Source organism: Salminus brasiliensis, chromosome 25 (genome assembly GCF_030463535.1).
Source record: "Salminus brasiliensis chromosome 25, fSalBra1.hap2, whole genome shotgun sequence".
Lineage (NCBI taxonomy): Eukaryota > Metazoa > Chordata > Actinopteri > Characiformes > Bryconidae > Salminus > Salminus brasiliensis.
The window spans coordinates 25,484,303-25,506,317 of NC_132902.1; the positions used below are offsets into that span (position 1 = coordinate 25,484,303).

The 22,015-nt window shown below is 42.9% G+C and overlaps 1 protein-coding gene across 1 annotated transcript in view; it reads right to left on the reverse strand.

Moving 5' to 3' along the window:
* Positions 1–21,654, reverse strand: part of LOC140548036 (uncharacterized) — a 42,656-nt gene extending 21,002 nt beyond the window's left edge. Inside the window, 24 exon segments of the mRNA XM_072671386.1 lie at positions 1,104–1,232; positions 1,321–1,389; positions 1,391–1,494; positions 1,660–1,804; positions 1,897–2,052; positions 2,142–2,207; positions 10,140–10,268; positions 10,357–10,529; positions 10,656–10,800; positions 10,893–11,048; positions 11,128–11,261; positions 11,433–11,511; positions 11,635–11,692; positions 13,262–13,301; positions 13,386–13,525; positions 16,265–16,509; positions 17,181–17,366; positions 18,389–18,517; positions 18,606–18,778; positions 18,905–19,049; positions 19,142–19,297; positions 19,932–20,068; positions 21,025–21,106; positions 21,622–21,654. Of these exon segments, the coding sequence (XP_072527487.1) occupies positions 1,104–1,232; positions 1,321–1,389; positions 1,391–1,494; positions 1,660–1,804; positions 1,897–2,052; positions 2,142–2,207; positions 10,140–10,268; positions 10,357–10,529; positions 10,656–10,800; positions 10,893–11,048; positions 11,128–11,261; positions 11,433–11,511; positions 11,635–11,692; positions 13,262–13,301; positions 13,386–13,525; positions 16,265–16,509; positions 17,181–17,366; positions 18,389–18,517; positions 18,606–18,778; positions 18,905–19,049; positions 19,142–19,297; positions 19,932–20,068; positions 21,025–21,106; positions 21,622–21,654 (3,009 nt within the window).
* Positions 21,655–22,015: the final 361 nt, after the last annotated feature.

Genomic DNA, 22,015 nt, shown 5'->3' on the forward strand with positions numbered 1-22,015 from the left:
ATAAAACCTTTATGCACCACTGAGTTAATAATCTATATGGGTGTATGCATATTTAAACCATGTGTTGATTTCACAAAAACTGTGTATCAATTATTTTTTTTGTATAAAAGTTTTAGGTTGTAAATCAATTTGGAACAGCCTACCACCTCATCTAAAAAAAATCAAAGCATACATTGATACATCGGATTGTATTTATGTCATTTCGTTATTTATTATTTCCTTATTTGTTTGATATTTGTTTTTTTTCCATATTAATATTTAAATATTAAATTGAATATTGATTATCACTTATGTTAATTTAAGCACATGAAGGGTTGCTCTTAATGTATTATATGTGAAAATAATGGTTGATTGATTGATTGATTTTATTTCTCTAATTTTACTGAAATTTGTATTTTCATTATTTTAAATTCTATTTTCCCAAAGTCCTTTTTTTATAATCTTTTACTGAATGATCTGACTAAGAAGCACAATATAGATACAATAATAAAATTATACTACATTAATCATTAATCATTAATCAAAATAACCTTTATATTGCTTCTATATTTTAGTAAGTCTACACAAACACAGTGTTTTTTTGTTGTTGTTTTGGGATTTGTTTTATATTCGCTGTAGATTTCCTGGCCATGATAGGGGAACAAGCCAAGGAAATCTTTTTCTTTAGCTTCTATTTCCCTTTAAACTGAGAAGTAATATAGTCCTGAGATTATATTTCCCCCAAGTTCCCCGGTTCTGCTGCTCATGTCAACAACACTGAGAAATCTCTGTGATGTAAAACTTTTGTTTTTATTTTGGTATTTTGAAATCTTACTGAAATAAATATAAAAAAACTTCTCACATAAAATGTGCAAATCAGAGCACAGCCTTACACAATTACATTGTTGCATGAATTAGATTTAAGTTATCGCTTAATTTTGTCATAAAAATCCATGACATGACCTGAGAAGTCTGAGGGAAGTTCATTTGGAAACACTGAAATCACAAGGCTGTTTCTTAATTATATACATTTTTAGAATTCTTCTTTTCTTATTATGAGATTGTTGTAAGAATATCATTAAATTGTTTAAGTGTATTTCTATTGTAAATCACAATTCACTTACCGAGGTCTTTTCAAACTGGGGTGCGTTGTCGTTGCTGTCCGTTACAGTAATCACAGCTGTTCCAGTGGTTACGAGGCCGTTTCCCTCCAAATCTGCAGCTTGAATCAGCAAGGTGTACTCAGGATAATTCTGAAAGAGATGATGTTCATGACTGAAACTGCTTCATTACCTCATTCCAGCCCAACCCAACACTCAGAAGCCTGATTTCTGCTCTCACCTCTCTGTCCAGACCTACAGACTTCACTCTAATCCCTCCAGTGACCGGGTTAATGTCAAACAGGCTTGGATTTTGGCTGTTGTGGATTCTGACTGATGATGGAGTATCTGATATCAGCATTAGCAGTGTTAGGATCATCTGCATCAGTGGCTGTGACCGTCATGAACTCAAATCCTTTAAAATTAGAGTAATGTACAGCATGAGATAAGGAGCCCACAGTGAAGCATCATCATCATCATCATCATCATCATCATCATCATCATCATCATCAATAGGAATGTAGGTAGTAAATATATCTACACACAAACATCAGATTTGTGTCATACTCTTTATACTTACTCGGACCTGCAGCTTCTGGAACACTGCCAAGGAAAGGGTTTTGGGTGAAGACGGGCTTATTATCATTCTGGTCGATAACGTTGACGATAACCTCCATAGGAGCTTCTTTAACCTCACCATCAGCTGAAATAGCATGAACTTGAAGCTGGAAGCAGCAGAAGAATACAGAGCTGTTAAATGAAGGTTTGGAGGGATTTCTAGTGTATAGCTTCAGCGAGGAGAACCTGAGTCTCTTACCACATATTTATCTTTGGCCTCTCTGTCTAGAGGCTTTGTTACGAAGAGCCAACCAGTGTTTCTATTTACGGCAAAAAGTCTCACTGGAGGCTGGTCCGCTCCTTCATCACTGATGCTGTACACCATCTTAGTTTCCCTAGCATGACTGGACTTGATCTGAACACAAAGGAGAGAAATTATTATAAAACAAAAAGACATGAGATTTTTAGTTTAAAATGGAGATCTCGATCTTCATCTGCACGTACCTGCACCATCTCCTTGGGGTAAGGGCCTCTGTCATTTTCTGAGAATGAGATTGGTGGAATCACCCACTCTCTCTTTCTTCTCCTCAATCCTGCTGAAGAATTTGGAAGCTCCAGAACTGGACCTTGCGTTTCGTCTTTAATCAATGCAAAACAACCAAAATATAGTAAATGATCCAATTAATATTTTGTTTTTTGGACTTTTGAACATCTTCAATATTATGTTTTGAGATTGTGATGCAATAAATGTTAGGATATGCTGTGTAAACTGAAACACTATACACTACAACACAGTAAAAGCTCTGTACCAGTGGCTTTTGCAACGTCTTCAGGGTAAGGTTCTTCATGGTTCAGCCATGGTTGTGAGTTAGTTCTGTTGGCCAGCATCTGCCATGAGGAAGATTTTTACAAAAATCCAGAGTCCATGTTCTAAACCCATAAATTAATTAATTCTAAAATAAAAATAAATATTTAATTGACTCACCTGGATCAAAATCAAAAGGGATATAAAGATCATGTTGCACACCTCTACGCAGCCAACGATGAGTAGGTTCAGAGTGATATTAAAAAGTATCAAGAAGCTTCTGGAAGCTTTAGGCTGTACAGTGTGGTCTGTGTGACGCTCTCTGAAACCTTTTTTTCTGGTGACACTTTTTCTTTTAACCACAGGTAATCAGCAGAGTTTGAAAACCTACTGTGAGCACGGAGGCCTTGCAAATACAATTGCAAATCCTTTAGACGGTAAGTTACAGTTTCTTTGGGCTCAGTGTGGCTTAGCAGCCTAATGCACTGAGTTCAAAGCCCAAACAAATTGCCGAGGCCATGCATTGTGGTTCAGCCATGCTCTCTCATGCCATGCTCTCTTATGTTGGCTGGCACAGGCATCTGTTAGCTGAGGTTGTCGTCTACCTGGCAATGCCCTATTGGCAGCAGTTTAAAATAGTTTAAAAAACGTGTGTTAAGTCCTTACCTTCTTAGGGTCGATATTGGGAGGGTGAAGACTGACACGCCTCCTCTAACAAGGAGCAAGGCCAATTGTGCTTTCTTAGGCCGTGGATGTTAATGGCTAGAAGCATGACCAGGGTTCAAACCAGCAAGCCTCTGGTCAAAGCGATGGTACCTAATTTTACTGGACCACTCAGAGCCCCTAAAAGGTTCAGTTTTATTAGATTTATTTGATGAATTATTATAAGAGTTTGATCAATATCAGTTTCATCAAAAGCCTTGTAAGGCTCTTTGATCTCAGAAGAAAACCTTTTGTTCTGCAGTGGAAATAACTGTATGTGTGGATTAAGACTAAGATTAGGATTAGTAAATTATGTCTTCTATATCAACACAACCTTTTTTTATCTGATAGCACAGCGGTGCCACAATAGAGCCTGGCATGGTAGGTAAATTGGTCATGTTACATTGTCCCTAAATGGTCTCTAGGCCTCTGTGAGTGAAGTGCGATTGACTGACCCTGTCCTGGGGGTACTACTGCCCTTGCACCCAATGATCACCCTGACCGGGAGGAAGCAGAAAGGATGATGCAAGGAGGATGGATGGACACCACCACGTAAAATCTAGCTGAAAGTGTCTCCAGGTCTCCAGGACCAAAATAACTATCTCTGCTTCCACCCACCCAATGGTGGGGTCTGACCTCTGTTCTGCCCACAGCTCTCCCTGTTATAGTCAGAGACAGCTGAGGTCATCATGCTAGCTTGATGAAGGTGGATGAGTCTCTAACAGCTATGCCCTTCTCTGTGTTAATAGAGGAACTCGAATAGATTAAACAGCAGGAATGACAGTCACTGAGGGTCCTTTGAAACGGGGTTAACCGATAATTAAAAGTAGTAAAACAGCAAAAACCAGGCTGATATGAGTTCATACATGAATTGTTTAAGCTGTTTTGCATCGTTGAGAGATTTTAACGAGGGCTGGTTTTACATGTATTTATTTTGACTTTACAGCAGGTTTACAGTTCATTGCTCACTAGAAACATAAATTTGTGAGATCTTGTTAAAGAAGCTCTTTGATCACAAACATCAGGCTGATAATGACAAGCAGCTCTTTGAGGGTATCAATCTTGCCAAAGGGAAGACCTTTGATTATCCTCTCTTTAATGATCCCCCAGCTCAATCACTAGGGTTCCTGTACCGATAGCTGGAACTGGATCTGCACACATGTAAAGACCTTTTAGTGGACGAAGCACTATTAAAACTTTTCCTTCAAGCAGAAAATAAGAAAGGGTTGACTTACCATCATCCACAGCTAAGATCAGAGCTTTGTATTTGCCATCTTTCACAAAAGTAGACTCCCTGTCAATGGGGCTTATCACTGTGATCAGTCCAGTCTTAGGGTCAACCTTCAGCCAGTCAGCAGGATCTGCTACAAGATACCTGTAGCATCATACAGGACTATCAGGGTCTGTTTACACCTGCCATTAACTACTTGACTTTGACCAGGTTCTGTTCACACTTTTCATTAAAATGCATCCCCAATGTGATCACATGAGATCAGATTTTACTGTCCCGTATAAAAAGCCTCGCTATATATAACTCAAGCCCCCTACCTGCAATTAGTGCTGGGGTATCCCTAGTTAGAACAGCTTGATTGGTCAACACTGTCAGTGTTTGCATGGGGTCCCATTTGCATGGTGCAGGGGCTAATGTCTGAACAATGCAAGGCCCCCTTCTGGAGGGTCAACCTTGCTGGGCCCAGAAACACAGAACCTTTGGGGGGGTCCCTCGGGAATACTGGGACCTCCAAGAGGTGTTAAGTAAGGCGATGGCTCAAATTTTGACCCCCACAGGGAATATGACTGTGTTCTAAGCATCCTTCAGGCACTACACCATCTCAAGAACGGGCTTTATTCGTCCGTCAACTTTGCCTGTGGGAGCGAGCTTCTTCTTTGTGGGCAAGAAGGATGGTGGCCTTTGCCCTTGTGTGGACTACCAGGGCCTAAACTCTATCACCATCAAGGATCGCCACATCCACATCCACATCCTTGATCCACTTACGTCTACAGCATTTGAGGCACTTCAGCAAGCCACCATATTTACTAAACTGGACTTGCACAGTCCTTACAACCTGATACGCATTAAGCAGGGGGATGAATGGAAGACATTGTTTATTACCCCCACTGGGCATTGTGAGTACCAGGTAATGCCTTTTGGGCTCATAAACACCCCGACAGTCTTCCAGCAATTAATAAACAAAGTGCTTAGGGAGGCCCTGGGTCATTATGTGTATGTCTACCTCGCTGACGTCCTCATCTACAGCCAGTCTCTGGAGGAACACATCGGGCACGTCAGACGGGTTATTAGAGAACCGCCTGTATGTCAAACTGAAAAAGTCAGAGTTTCATGCATCAGCAGTGTCATTTTTGGGTTTTATAGTGTCCAAGGGCATGATCTGTATTGATCCAGCCAGGATAGGCTGTGATGGACTGGTCTCATCCTATTTCCCTCCAACTGGTCAAAAGAGTCCTGGGTTTTGCCAACTTCTTTTGGCGCTTTGCGAGGAACTTCAGTTTCATGGCAGCTCCCCTCACCACATTTACCCGGAAGACCACAGGTCCTTTCTGTTGCACAGCTGAAAGCCAAGAGGCATTTTAGGGTCTTAAGGTGTAGCTGACAAAGGTCAGATTCCAAAAACACCAAGCTGGAATCTCTTTCCAGGCAGGGGCATCTCCTGGGCCTGACCCCACTCCGAAGCCCATTATTCCCACTCCTCAAATCCTGGCTCCCCATCAATGGGAGTTGGAGGCTGGGCTCTCCAAAAAGAACTGGATTCAGGGGTGGCCCCACTGGTAGGATGTATATTCCCACAGCTATCAGGGGTTGAGTCATGTCCTGGGGACATGCCTCTCCATTTTCAGGCCATCTTGGGTGACCTAGACCCTGGAGTTTTTGCACAGGTTATTTCTGGTGGCCTAGTATGAAGAAGGACCTGTGTGCCCTCATTGCGGCATGTGAGGTCTGTGCATGCAACAAGGCACCTAGGTCATGGCCCCAAGGGCTTCTCCATCCATTGCCTATCCCTGCATGTCCATGGTCCCAAATCTCCCTAGACTTTATCATGGGGCTACCAAATTCCAAAGGCAATACGGTGATCCTGGTCCTTGTTGAATGTTTCTTCAAGGCATGCAAGTTTGTGGCACTGCCCAAGCTTCCATCTGCCAAGGAGATGGCGAAGCTCTTGCTTCAACATATGACCAAGCGATGTGGTGTCTGACAGGGAAACCCAGTTTACCAGTTGCTTTTGAAAGCCTCTGTGAGTCTCTCCTCTGGCTTTTCACTGGAGTCCAACGGCCAGACTGAGAAGGTCACTCAGGACCATGGTTGGGTTCTGCGGTGTCTGACTTCCACCAACCTCTTGGGCGAATCATCTACTATGGGCAGAATATGCACATAACACCCTCTGGCATTCATCTCTTGGCAAGAGAATGTTCTTCTTGAGACAGCTCAAGAAATTCAACCTGCCACAGACCCTGATGATCCAGTTCTACACAGCGATCATCGAGTCCATTATCACAGCCTCCATAACTATCTGGTTTGGTTCCTCCACCTCACAAGAAAGAACCAAACTCCAGCGCATCATCAGGACAGCAGAGAGGATCATAGGATGTAACCTGCCATCACTTCAGCAGATCTACTCCAGCAGGATGAGGAAGCGGGCTGGCAAGATTACATCTGACCCCTCACATCCTGGACACCTCCTCTTCCAGACACTCCCCTCGGGTAGAAGACTGCGGTCCATCAAAACCAGCACAACACGTCATGCTAACAGCTTCTTCCCCAGAGCTGTAGCGCTCCTCAATCCCAGTGGACACCTCCCACTGTAAACCTCTAAACTTACAACTGAACTGTACCAAACCGGACTGAACAGCTATTTGCACTCTGCCTATTTTGCACTATGACTATTTGCACACCTGTACAGATGTTCCTTTCTTTTCTGTAAATATATTTTTCAGCTCTTTATTACCTTTATTACCTTTAGTACTTTTTACTTTTTTAATTTATCCCCTACCCTATTTATTGTTTAGTGTCATTTTCCTTTAGTTTAAGACTGTGTTCTGTGTTTCTTTGTTACTTGTCATACGTGTTGCTCTCACCAAGACAAATTCCTTGTATGGGTAACATACTTGGTGAAATAAAAAGATTCTGATTCTGATTCTGATTCTGATGTCACCCTTTGAATGCCTGTTTGGGTTCCCACCACCCCTGTATGCCGAACAGGAGCATGAGGTGGGGTCCCAGCTGCTGAGGACTTTGTGCAGCATTGCCGGAGAGCCTGGCAGAAGGCCCGGGCATCTCTTCTGGCCATGACAGAGGTGGCCTTGTAGCTGACTGCAGGAGACCTGTAGCTGACAGGTTTTTCTCTCTGCACTTCTCTGGTCTACTCTCTGACCGTCCTGTAACAACTTGGCTATATTATTATAGCTTTCCCCTGCCTTATGAGTACTGAATACTGTTATTTCTTGTTGCTGAATGTTAGCACAAGCATTTAAAGTCAGAGAATGTATAAAGCTTGATTTTTTTATTTGGCAGATCTGTTTCTAATTACAGTTGGTGATGTCTCTTAGACCTGGTTTGCTAATAGAGATTTGAGAGCTTGTCAAAAATATCAAAGCCCAAACAAAAAAGTGTCATTTAGCCAAGGGTGCCCAAATGTTTTCATTAGACTGTACTTGGAATGTTTGCATGCACAGATTATCAGTTACCATCTATCAACTGTTAGCAAATAAAATCATTTTTAAAACTCTTTCAGAAAACTTTATGGTGGTGCATTCTATGGCTTACTGCAGAAAATGAGAACATGATATGAAGAAAAAAAGGCTGGGAGCATAATACATTAAAATATGTATATTTGGAGGCTCTTACTTCACTCTCTGAGTCTTTGCTCTGTCTGGATCAGTGGCGGTGTAAATAGCCAATTCAGTGCCAACCGCCAGATCTTTAGGTTTGGAAATGATCTTCTCCACTGGGTCAAACACTGGAGCCTCGTTCACATCCTCTACATTCACAATGACCGTAGCGGTGGACGTGAGGAGGGATTTGCCAAACACAACATCGTTCTCCATGACCACCAGCAGAGTGTAGTTGTTATTTTGTTCAAAGTTGAGTGGCTGAATGGAAAATACAAAGAAATTAATGAATTAAATAAATGAAATTCATGACCATTAAATAAACATAAGCAGCTGATTGATTTGATCAATTAGTCAGAAGATCAGACTCAGTGGTCTAAGACTACTTAAAGGGTTCAATGGTAACAAAAATACCCTTAATTATACACCATATGTCCAAATGTTTGTGGACACCCCTTTTTATAAATGCATTCAGCTTCTTTAAATTGCACCAATTGCTGACACAAATTGCTGACTCATGGCTAGTTCATACAAAAGCACTGCCAATAGAATAGGACTCTGTGGAGCAGATATGACCCTATGGGCACCATGCTGCCTACTAATGCCAGGCGTGGGCTAGAGGGGTATAAAGCCCCCCAGCATTGAGCTGTGGAGCAGTGGAAGAAGTGTGCTCTCTGGAATGATGGATGGTGGAGCTTCATCCAGTACTTTTGGGGTGAGTAGGGACGTTTGGGGTGAGTAGGGGAGTTTGGGATGAAGTGAGGTTGGTGGAGATCATCCAAGATCATGACCTCACTAACACTTTTGTCACTGAATGAAAACAATTCCTCACAGCAATGTTTCTCCAAAATCTAGTAGAAAGCCTTTATCCCTGGACAGTAGAGACAGTAAATGCTTTACAACACCTGCAGTCCAGTTAGATCTACTGTAATATCACTGTACCTTAACAGTAGTGATGATGCCCTCCTGTTTGTTGGGTCCTGTGCTAATGTTGAAAAATCCACCATTGTTTCCACCAATGATCCTGAACTTGGCCGACCAGGCAGGAGACTGAGGTTCATCTCCATCAGTCACTGGCAGCTTCATCACCACAGCTCCTACTTTATTCTCTGGGACTGATACATTGTACTGAAAAATAAAATAATATTGCTGATTAATTTGATCAGTAAAATACCGTTTTTATCCCATATTTTCAGTCTCAGTTTCTATGATCAGACATTCTGGACTGATTGATTTCGTGTAGTCAAGACTTTTCTTAAAATCACTGTTTTAAATGGTTAATATCTTATAATCCAGCCTGACTCTCCTCCCTGACCAATCAGCTCCCAGCTCCTTTACAACACTGCAGTCAGGTCACTTCCTCACTTCCACACACTCTGGACTGGTATCTGTGGTTGTTGGTCAACTGGTTTATAGTGGGTTGTGTGTGTGATTGGGGTTTCTATAGTGAGTGTGTGTGTGTTAGCATTAGCATTAGTCTCCACTCAGTTCTGAACGAGTTCTTCAGTGCTGGTTTATAAACAGAGAAAGGCGAGCGAGCGGTTCTCCGGTTCTCCCGCTGGTAAAACAGAGAATTTCAGTGGGAGTTTTATAAAGGGTCAGATATTATGGTCTATTTTCAGGTTCCTCTGTAAAATAGCTCCATACTGCAGAAGCTCAACTCCTTTATTTACCTTCTGAGAACGTCCGCACTGCTGCTGCTGCAGCCGGCTGGGCTATATCACCTGTTAATGGTGCTTTGAGGAATTTCATAGTTCTGAGTTACCCCAAAATGCTAAGGGTTTATCCAAGTGCCCTATGTATTAAGGTTATGTCTTATAGCACTTATGTATTTTGGCTAGCAGTGTTTTCCAGTGTGAGTGGACGAGGTCAGCCTGAACAAGATGTTTTTGCCGTTTAGGTCGCATACATGCACTGTGTGGACCAGGGAGTGAAACTGATGTATTGATACCTAATGTTTACACAATACATTAAACTCTTTCAGCACAGAAAGGGAGGAAAATTGGTCCATTTATATCTGAGCTTTTTAATGGTCTGTATCTGTGGTTTGCATGATTGGACTAGGTTCAATATCTAATCAAATCCAAAGCAATTAATTAAAATAAAAGACTTACTGGTTAACTGTTGTTTATTTATTCGAACTGTCTTACTGAGGTCTTTTCAAACTGGGGTGCGTTGCCGTTGCTGTCTGTTACAGTAATCACAGCTGTTCCAGTGGTTACAAGGCCGTTTCCCTCCAAATCTGCAGCTTGAATCAGCAAGGTGTACTCAGGATAATTCTGAAAGAGATGATGTTCATGACTGAAACTGCTTCATTACCTCATTCCAGCCCAACCCAACACTCAGAACCCTGATTTCTGCCCTCACCTCTCTGTCCAGACCTACAGACTTCACTCGAATCCCTCCAGTGACCGGGTTAATGTCAAACAGGCTTGGATTTGGCTGTTGTGGATTCTGACTGATGATGGAGTATCTGATATCAGCATTAGCAGTGTTAGGATCATCTGCATCAGTGGCTGTGACCGTCATGAACTCAAATCCTTTAAAATTAGAGTAATGTACAGCATGAGATAAGGAGCCCACAGTGAAGCATCATCATCATCATCATCATCATCAATAGGAAGGTAGGTAGTAAAACAGATTTGTGTCACACTCTGTATATTTACCAGGACCTGCAGCTTCTGGAACACTGCCAAGGAAAGGGTTGTGGGTGAAGACGGGCTTATTATCATTCTGGTCGATCACGTTGACGATAATCTCCATAGGAGCTTCTTTAACCTCACCATCAGCTGAAATAGCATGAACTTGAAGCTGGAAGCAGCAGAAGAATACAGAGCTGTTAAATAAAGGTTTGGAGGGATTTCTAGTGTAGAGCTTCAGCGATGAGAACCTGAGTCTCTTACCACATATTTATCTTTGGCCTCTCTGTCTAGAGGCTTTGTTACAAAGAGCCAACCAAGGTTTCTATTTACGGTGAAAAGTCCCACTGGAGGCTGGTCTGCTCCTTCACCAGTGATGCTGTACACCATCTTAGTTTCCCTAGCATGACTGGACTTGATCTGATTACAGAGGAGAGAATTCAGTATTAAATAAAATGGGAAGCCTCTTCAGTTTAAATTAGAGATCATCTACACATACCTGCACCATCTCCTTGGGGTAAGGGCCTCTGTCATTTTCTGAGAATGAGATTGGTGGAATCACCCACTCTCTCTTTCTTTTCCTCAATCCTGCTAAAGAATTTGGAAGCTCCAGAACTGGACCTTGCGTTTCGTCTTTAATCAATGCAAAACAACCAAAATACAGTAAATGATCCAATTAATATTTTGTTTTTTGGACTTTTGAACATCTTCAATATTATGTTTTGAGATTGTGATGCAATAAATGTTAGGATATGCTGGGTAAACTGAAACACTATACACTACAACACAGTAAAAGCTCTGTACCAGTGGCTTTTGCAACGTCTTCAGGGTAAGGTTCTTCATGGTTCAGCCATGGTTGCGAGTTGGTTCCATTGGCCAGCATCTGCCATGAGGAAGATTTGTGTAAAAATACAAAAATACACAGATTTTAAAAAATCCACAGTCCATGTTCTAAACCCATAAATTAATTAATTCTAAAATAAAAATAAATATTTAATTGACTCACCTGGATCAAAATCAAAAGGAATATAAAGGCCATGTTGCACACCTCTACGCAGCCAACGCTGATGAGTAGGTTCAAAGTGATATTAAAAAGTATCAAGAAGCTTCTGGAAGCTTTGGGCTGTATGGTGTGGTCTGTGTGACGCTCTCTGAAACCTTTTTTTCTGCTGACACTTTTTCTTTTAACCACAGGTAATCAGCAGAGTTTGAAAACCACCTGTGAGCACGGAGGCCTTGCAAATACAACTGCAAAACCTTTAGACGGTAAGTTACAGTTTCTTTGGGCTCAGTGTGGCTTAGCAGCCTAATGCACTGAGTTCAAAGCCCGAGGCAATTGGCCATGCCTTGTGGTTCAGCCATGCTCTCTCATGCCATGCTCTCTTATGTTGGCTGGCACAGGCATCTGTTAGCTGAGGTTGTCGTCTACCTGGCAATGCCCTATTGGCAGCAGTTTAAAATAGTTTAAAAACGTATGTTAAGTCCTTACCTTCTTAGGGTCGATACTGGGAGGGTGAAGACTGACACGCCTCCTCTAACAAGGAGCAAGGCCAATTGTGCTTTCTTAGGCCGTGGATGTTAATGGCTAGAAGCATGACCAGGGTTCAAACCAGCAAGCCTCTGGTCAAAGCGATGGTACCTAATTTTACTGGACCACTCAGAGCCCCTAAAAGGTTCAGTTTTATTAGATTTATTTGATGAATTATTATAAGAGTTTGATCAATATCAGTTTCATCAAAAGCCTTGTAAGGCTCTTTGATCTCAGAAGAAAACCTTTTGTTCTGCAGTGGAAATAACTGTATGTGTGGATTAAGACTAAGATTAGGATTAGTAAATTATGTCTTCTATATCAACACAACCTTTTTTTATCTGATAGCACAGCGGTGCCACAATAGAGCCTGGCATGGTAGGTAAATTGGTCATGTTACATTGTCCCTAAATGGTCTCTAGGCCTCTGTGAGTGAAGTGCGATTGACTGACCCTGTCCTGGGGGTACTACTGCCCTTGCACCCAATGATCACCCTGACCGGGAGGAAGCAGAAAGGATGATGCAAGGAGGATGGATGGACACCACGTAAAATCTAGCTGAAAGTGTCTCCAGGTCTCCAGGACCAAAATAACTATCTCTGCTTCCACCCACCCAATGGTGGGGTCTGACCTCTGTTCTGCCCACAGCTCTCCCTGTTATAGTCAGAGACAGCTGAGGTCATCATGCTAGCTTGATGAAGGTGGATGAGTCTCTAACAGCTATGCCCTTCTCTGTGTTAATAGAGGAACTCGAATAGATTAAACAGCAGGAATGGCAGTCACTGAGGGTCCTTTGAAATGGGGTTAACCGATAATTAAAAGTAGTAAAACAGCAAAAACCAGGCTGATATGAGTTCATACATGAATTGTTTAAGCTGTTTTGCATCGTTGAGAGATTTTAACGAGGGCTGGTTTTACATGTATTTATTTTGACTTTACAGCAGGTTTACAGTTCATTGCTCACTAGAAACATAAATTTGTGAGATCTTGTTAAAGAAGCTCTTTGATCACAAACATCAGGCTGATAATGACAAGCAGCTCTTTGAGGGTATCAATCTTGCCAAAGGGAAGACCTTTGATTATCCTCTCTTTAATGATCCCCCAGCTCAATCACTAGGGTTCCTGTACCGATAGCTGGAACTGGATCTGCACACATGTAAAGACCTTTTAGTGGACGAAGCACTATTAAAACTTTTCCTTCAAGCAGAAAATAAGAAAGGGTTGACTTACCATCATCCACAGCTAAGATCAGAGCTTTGTATTTGCCATCTTTCACAAAAGTAGACTCCCTGTCAATGGGGCTTATCACTGTGATCAGTCCAGTCTTAGGGTCAACCTTCAGCCAGTCAGCAGGATCTGCTACAAGATACCTGTAGCATCATACAGGACTATCAGGGTCTGTTTACACCTGCCATTAACTACTTGACTTTGACCAGGTTCTGTTCACACTTTTCATTAAAATGCATCCCCAATGTGATCACTTGAGATCAGATTTTACTGTCCCGTATAAAAAGCCTCGCTATATATAACTCAAGCCCCCTACCTGCAATTAGTGCTGGGGTATCCCTAGTTAGAACAGCTTGATTGGTCAACACTGTCAGTGTTTGCATGGGGTCCCATTTGCATGGTGCAGGGGCTAATGTCTGAACAACGCAAGGCCCCCTTCTGGAGGGTCAACCTTGCTGGGCCCAGAAACACAGAACGTTTGGGGGGGTCCCTCGGGAATACTGGGACCTCCAAGAGGTTTTAAGTAAGGCGAAGGCTCAAATTTTGACCCCCACAGGGAATATGACTGTGTTATAAGCATCCTTCAGGCACTACACCATCTCAAGGACGGGCTTTATTCGCCCGTCAACTTTGCCTGTGGGAGCGAGCTTCTTCTTTGTGGGCAAGAAGGATGGTGGCCTTTGCCCTTGTGTGGACTACCAGGGCCTAAACTCTATCACCATCAAGGATCGCCACATCCACATCCACATCCTTGATCCACTTACGTCTACAGCATTTGAGGCACTTCAGCAAGCCACCATATTTACTAAACTGGACTTGCACAGTCCTTACAACCTGATACGCATTAAGCAGGGGGATGAATGGAAGACATTGTTTATTACCCCCACTGGGCATTGTGAGTACCAGGTAATGCCTTTTGGGCTCGTAAACACCCCGACAGTCTTCCAGCAATTAATAAACAAAGTGCTTAGGGAGGCCCTGGGTCATTATGTGTATGTCTACCTCGCTGACGTCCTCATCTACAGCCAGTCTCTGGAGGAACACATCGGGCATGTCAGACGGGTTATTAGAGAACCGCCTGTATGTCAAACTGAAAAAGTCAGAGTTTCATGCATCAGCAGTGTCATTTTTGGGTTTTATAGTGTCCAAGGGCATGATCTGTATTGATCCAGCCAGGATAAAGGCTGTGATGGACTGGTCTCATCCTATTTCCCTCCAACTGGTCAAAAGAGTCCTGGGTTTTGCCAACTTCTTTTGGCGCTTTGTGAGGAACTTCAGTTTCATGGCAGCTCCCCTCACCACATTTACCAAGAAGACCACCCGGTCCTTTCTGTTGCACAGCTGAAGGCCAAGAGGCATTTTAGGGACTTAAGGTGTAGCTGACAAAGGTCAGATTCCAAAAACACTGGAATCTCTTTCCAGGCAGGGGCATCTCCTGGGCCTGACCCCACTCCGAAGCCCATTATTCCCACTCCTCAAATCCTGGCTCCCCATCAATGGGAGTTGGAGGCTGGGCTCTCCAAAAAGAACTGGATTCGGGGGTGGCCCCACTGGTAGGATGTATATTCCCACAGCTATCAGGGGTTGAGTCATGTCCTGGGGACATGCCTCTCCATTTTCAGGCCATCTTGGGTGACCTAGACCCTGGAGTTTTTGCACAGGTTATTTCTGGTGGCCTAGTATGGAGAAGGACCTGTGTGCCCTCATTGCGGCATGTGAGGTCTGTGCATGCAACAAGGCACCTAGGTCATGGCCCCAAGGGCTTCTCCATCCATTGCCTATCCCTGCATGTCCATGGTCCCAAATCTCCCTAGACTTTATCATGGGGCTACCAAATTCCAAAGGCAATACGGTGATCCTGGTCCTTGTTGAATGTTTCTTCAAGGCATGCAAGTTTGTGGCACTGCCCAAGCTTCCATCTGCCAAGGAGATGGCGAAGCTCTTGCTTCAACATATGACCAAGCGATGTGGTGTCTGACAGGGAACCCCAGTTTACCAGTTGCTTTTGAAAGCCTCTGTGAGTCTCTCCTCTGGCTTTTCACTGGAGTCCAACGGCCAGACTGAGAAGGTCAATCAGGACCATGGTTGGGTTCTGCGGTGTCTGACTTCCACCAACCTCTTGGGCAAATCATCTACTATGGGCAGAATATGCACATAACACCCTCTGGCATTCATCTCTTGGCATGTCACCCTTTGAATGCCTGTTTGGGTTCCCACCACCCCTGTATGCCGAACAGGAGCATGAGGTGGGGTCCCAGCTGCTGAGGACTTTGTGCAGCATTGCCGGAGAGCCTGGCAGAAGGCCCGGGCATCTCTTCTGGCCATGACAGAGGTGGCCTTGTAGCTGACTGCAGGAGACCTGTAGCTGACAGGTTTTTCTCTCTGCACTTCTCTGGTCTACTCCCTGACCATCCTGTAACAACTTGGCTATATTATTATAGCTTTCCCCTGCCTTATGAGTACTGAATACTGTTATTTCTTGTTGCTGAATGTTAGCACAAGCATTTAAAGTCAGAGAATTTATAAAGCTTGATTTTTTTATTTGGCAGATCTGTTTCTAATTACAGTTGGTGATGTCTCTTAGACCTGGTTTGCTAATAGAGATTTGAGAGCTTGTCAAAAATATCGAAGCCCAAACAAAAAAGTGTCATTTAGCCAAGGGTGCCCAAATGTTTTCATTAGACTGTACTTGGAATGTTTGCATGCACAGATTATCAGTTACCATCTATCAACTGTTAGCAAATAAGATCATTTTTAAAACTCTTTCAGAAAACTTTATGGTGGTGCATTCTATGGCTTACTGCAGAAAATGAGAACATGATATGAAGAAAGAAAGGCTGGGAGCATAATACATTAAAATATGTATATTTGGAGGCTCTTACTTCACTCTCTGAGTCTTTGCTCTGTCTGGATCAGTGGCGGTGTAAATAGCCAATTCAGTGCCAACCGCCAGATCTTTAGGTTTGGAAATGATCTTCTCCACTGGGTCAAACACTGGAGCCTCGTTCACATCCTCTACATTCACAATGACCGTAGCGGTGGACGTGAGGTGGGATTTGCCAAACACAACATCGTTCTCCACGACCACCAGCAGAGTGTAGTTGTTATTTTGTTCAAAGTTGAGTGGCTGAATGGAAAATACAAAGAAATTAATGAATTAAATAAATGAAATTCATGACCTTTAAATAAACATAAGCAGCTGATTGATTTGATCAATTAGTCAGAAGATCAGACTCAGTGGTCTAAGACTACTTAAAGGGTTCAATGGTAACAAAAATACCCTTAATTATACACCATATGTCCAAATGTTTGTGGACACCCCTTTTTATGAATGCATTCAGCTTCTTTAAATTGCACCAATTGCTGACACAAATTGCTGACTCATGGCTAGTTCATACAAAAGTACTGCCAATAGAATAGGACTCAGTGGAGCAGATATGAACCTATTGGCACCATGCTGCCTACTAATGCCAGGCGTGGGCTAGAGGGGTATAAAGCCCCCCAGCATTGAGCTGTGGAGCAGTGGAAGAAGTGTGCTCTCTGGAATGATGGATGGTGGAGTACTTTTGGGGTGAGTAGGGAAGTTTGGGGTGAGTAGGGGAGTTTGGGATGAAGTGAGGTTGGTGGAGATCATCCAAGATCATGACCTCACTAACACTTTTGTCACTGAATGAAAACAATTCCTCACAGCAATGTTTCTCCAAAATCTAGTAGAAAGCCTTTATCCCTGGACAGTAGAGACAGTAAATGCTTTACAACACCTGCAGTCCAGTTAGATCTACTGTAATATCACTGTACCTTAACAGTAGTGATGATGCCCTCCTGTTTGTTGGGTCCTGTGCTAATGTTGAAAAATCCACCATTGTTTCCACCAATGATCCTGAACTTGGCCGACCAGGCAGGAGACTGAGGTTCATCTCCATCAGTCACTGGCAGCTTCACCACCACAGCTCCTACTTTATTCTCTGGGACTGATACATTGTACTGAAAAATAAAATAATATTGCTGATTAATTTGATCAGTAAAATACCATTTTTATCCCATATTTTCAGTCTCAGTTTCTATGATCAGACATTCTGGACTGATTGATTTCGTGTAGTCAAGACTTTTCTTAAAATCACTGTTTTAAATGGTTAATATCTTATAATCCAGCCTGACTCTCCTCCCTGACCAATCAGCTCCCAGCTCCTTTACAACACTGCAGTCAGGTCACTTCCTCACTTCCACACACTCTGGACTGGTATCTGTGGTTGTTGGTCAACTGGTTTATAGTGGGTTGTGTGTGTGATTGGGGTTTCTATAGTGAGTGTGTGTGTGTTAGCATTAGCATTAGTCTCCACTCAGTTCTGAACGAGTTCTTCAGTGCTGGTTTATAAACAGAGAAAGGCGAGCGAGCGGTTCTCCGGTTCTCCCGCTGGTAAAACAGAGAATTTCAGTGGGAGTTTTATAAAGGGTCAGATATTATGGTCTGTTTTCAGGTTCCTCTGTAAAATAGCTCCATACTGCAGAAGCTCAACTCCTTTATTTACCTTCTGAGAACGTCCGCACTGCTGCTGCTGCAGCCGGCTGGGCTATATCACCTGTTAATGGTGCTTTGAGGAATTTCATAGTTCTGAGTTACCCCAAAATGCTAAGGGTTTATCCAAGTGCCCTATGTCTTAAGGTTATGTCTTATAGCACTTATGTATTTTGGCTAGCAGTGTTTTCCAGTGTGAGTGGACGAGGTCAGCCTGAACAAGATGTTTTTGCCGTTTAGGTCGCATACATGCACTGTGTGGACCAGGGAGTGAAACTGATGTATTGATACCTAATGTTTACACAATACATTAAACTCTTTCAGCACAGAAAGGGAGGAAAATTGGTCCATTTATATCTGAGCTTTTTAATGGTCTGTATCTGTGGTTTGCATGATTGGACTAGGTTCAATATCTAATCAAATCCAAAGCAATTAATTAAAATAAAAGACTTACTGGTTAACTGTTGTTTATTTATTTGAACTGTCTTACTGAGGTTTTTTCAAACTGGGGTGCGTTGCCGTTGCTGTCTGTTACAGTAATCACAGCTGTTCCAGTGGTTACGAGGCCGTTTCCCTCCAAATCTGCAGCTTTAATCAGCAAGGTGTACTCAGGAAAATTCTGAAAGAGATGATGTTCATGACTAAAACTGCTTCATTACCTCATTCCAGCCCAACCCAACACTCAGAAGCCTGATTTCTGCTCTCACCTCTCTGTCCAGACCTCCAGACTTCACTCGAATCCCTCCAGTGACCGGGTTAATGTCAAACAGGCTTGGATTTGGCTGTTGTGGATTCTGACTGATGATGGAGTATCTGATATCAGCATTAGCAGTGTTAGGATCATCTGCATCAGTGGCTGTGACCGTCATGAACTCAAATCCTTTAAAATTAGAGTAATGTACAGCATGAGATAAGGAGCCCACAGTGAAGCATCATCATCATCATCATCATCATCAATAGGAAGGTAGGTAGTAAAACAGATTTGTGTCACACTCTGTATATTTACCAGGACCTGCAGCTTCTGGAACACTGCCAAGGAAAGGGTTGTGGGTGAAGACGGGCTTATTATCATTCTGGTCGATCACGTTGACGATAATCTCCATAGGAGCTTCTTTAACCTCACCATCAGCTGAAATAGCATGAACTTGAAGCTGGAAGCAGCAGAAGAATACAGAGCTGTTAAATAAAGGTTTGGAGGGATTTCTATTGTAGAGCTTCAGCGATGAGAACCTGAGTCTCTTACCACATATTTATCTTTGGCCTCTCTGTCTAGAGGCTTTGTTACAAAGAGCCAACCAAGGTTTCTATTTACGGTGAAAAGTCCCACTGGAGGCTGGTCTGCTCCTTCACCAGTGATGCCGAACACCATCTTAATTTCTCTAGAAAGACTGGACTTGATCTGAACACAGAGGAGAGTATTCAACACTAAATAAGAGGCATAATTGTTCTCAGGTTGAATGAATGGACTAGTGAAAGAAATTTGAATGTACCCTGATATAGACGATCAGTCAAGACATGTTTAGTGTGTAGATTTTGTTTGTTTCATTTAAAACTGGAGCTATGAGTCTAGAGTGGTATAAAGCCCCCCCAGCATTGGGCTGTGGAGCATTGGAAGAACTGTGTTCTCTGGAATGATGGATAAGTTGGGGAGTTGGAGATGATGAGATGGGTTGGTGATCATTCAACATCTGAACTCAACTGTTACTGAACTCAGTAACACTCTTGTGGCTGAATGCAAGCAAATCCTCACAGCAGTGCTACTTCAAAATTTAGAAGAACATCTTCTTCCCTGGACAGTAGAGACAGTTACTCCAACAAACAAACAAATGCAGGAGAAACTCTTTAATTCTTTTTTTAAATGAATGAGCAGGTGTCCAAATACTTATGTCCATATATATACATCCAGTTTAAAAGTAAAGAAGCAAAATCTTATCTTATGTCTACTTGTCTAAGCTGACCGACTACATCAGGGGTTGGCAGAAAATTGTTTAGCGTGATTTTTTTGGCCAAACCTTTCCCACAGCTCTACTTACCTGCGAAATCTCCCTGGGGTAAGGGCCTCTGTTATTCTCTGAGATAGACACTGGTGGAATCACCCACTCTCTCTTTCTCCTCTTCAGTCCCCCTGAAGAGTCTGGAAAGTCTGGAACTGCAACATCTTGGTGAGGCTCTATGGAAGTTGTAGATTTTAATCATATCCAACACAACATTGACATCATTAAAGCACAGTGCTGTTAATCCCAGCGTTCCTCCAGGAGGCTACTAGAGCTGGAGCTTCTAGACTGTCTGTCTGGACTCTACCATCTTAAAAAAATTAAAAGGTGTGTCTAAGGGTTCTTTGAGTGATGCGCACCATCAGACCCCTGCAACTTATCCAGAATGCAGCGGCACGGGTCGTCTTCAATGTTCCTAAATTCAGCCATGTCTCTCCACTGCTGGGTTCTCTCTTCACCGGCTTCCTGTAGCTGCTGCCCAGGTCATCAGATTCAGACCCCTGACTCTGGTCTACAAAGCCAAGAAAGGACCAGCCAGCCAGCCAGCTTGATGGCGATGGATAAAAGCCGATCTGCACCGAGAGCCCTTAGAGCTTTAAGTCCGGCTCCTCTCGATCCGCCATCCTTTAAGATCCACAGAAGACGAGCGTCCAGACTTTTTTCTGTCCTGCACCAAAGTGGTGGAACGAACTTCCTCTGGGTGTCCGAACAGCAGAGTCCAACGCTCGCTGTCCTCAAACCCAGACTGAAGACCCTCCTCTTCTGAGAGGACTTGGGCGAATAGTAGAGTGGTCTCCTTACTGACTTCTGTTTAGAGTCTAAGATTAGAGGAGCTTTAAATTTTAGTCTATTTAAACTAGCTGAGGTTTTTCTTGGGTAAATAGTAAAGCACTTTTGTAAGTCGCTCTGGAGAAAAGTGTCTGCTAAATGCCTTAAATGTAAATGCAAAGACCCATTTCTATAATAGAGATGTATCCTCTAGGGGATCCTCAAGGTACCTCTATAGGATCACTCCAAGAACCCTTAGTAGAACCCTTATTTATGAGTGTCCATTGCTGTGAGCTGAACAGCAGTCTGTAAGTGCAGCAGTAAGAGAGGTACTGATAATAATAATAGCAAACACTCTGCATACCAGCAAGGGGCAGTGTTGCTTCTTCAGCATCAAGACTCTCATGGTCCTGGAACGGTGGCAGACCACTCTCGGTGGACAAGACCTGACACAAGTGTGAAGACAGTTTTTACTGTAGAAGCTCCAGATCTCATCAGAACAGATAAAGCAGGTGAAGATAAATCCAATAAAAAGGACAAACAAGAGCTTCTCATTCTGAAGAAAGAAAGTAGTGAGATCTTGTCGGTGAGCTAGTCTGAAGAACAGAGCTCGGTTCCTCCAGGTTTCTCCTGGACGCCCCCCAGTCCAGCCAGCACAGCGTGGAGGATGTGTTCAACTCCAGCAGCAGCAGCAGCAGCAGCAGCTCACCTGATTTGCCATTATTAAGCCCTGATTTACCACCAAACCAGGTGTTGATCTGAGGAGAACTCTAAATAATACTAGACTCCATGAGAGAGGAGAACTTTGAACATGTTCTAATGATGAACACAGTGATGGAGAACCTCCACCACCTTCTGTAGTTTATTCTAATATTAGTGATTTACAGATAAGAAGATTTTTCATTAAAAAAACAAACAAACAAAAAAACATTTGCAGACAGGATGTAGTGAACATTCTCACCTGGAGTAAAGCTAGGAGGAGGCAAACTATCATTGTAGAATCCAGTAGTTCTGCAGCAGTTCTGAATGTCAGCGCTCAGGCTTTATAGGACTGGTCTGCTCTCTGCAAAAACAGGGTTGTGAAATGTTAGCATGATACTGGCTTTATTTATTTTCTCAGATATCTTACACAACACTGTTTACAAATGGGACATTACGTGTTGTGGAGCTGCAATGATCAGCATAGTATGTGAGTACAGATGGTCTTTGGACTTTGTAGAGACTGCAGTGGGCTTTATTTACAGCTCTGATTGAACCCGTATCTGGTCCAGTGTGATTTAGCACTTTAGAGAAGATGTTTTTCCTGCTCCAGAATCAGTCTTAGGCTTAAGATACGATACATTACCAGTAAATAC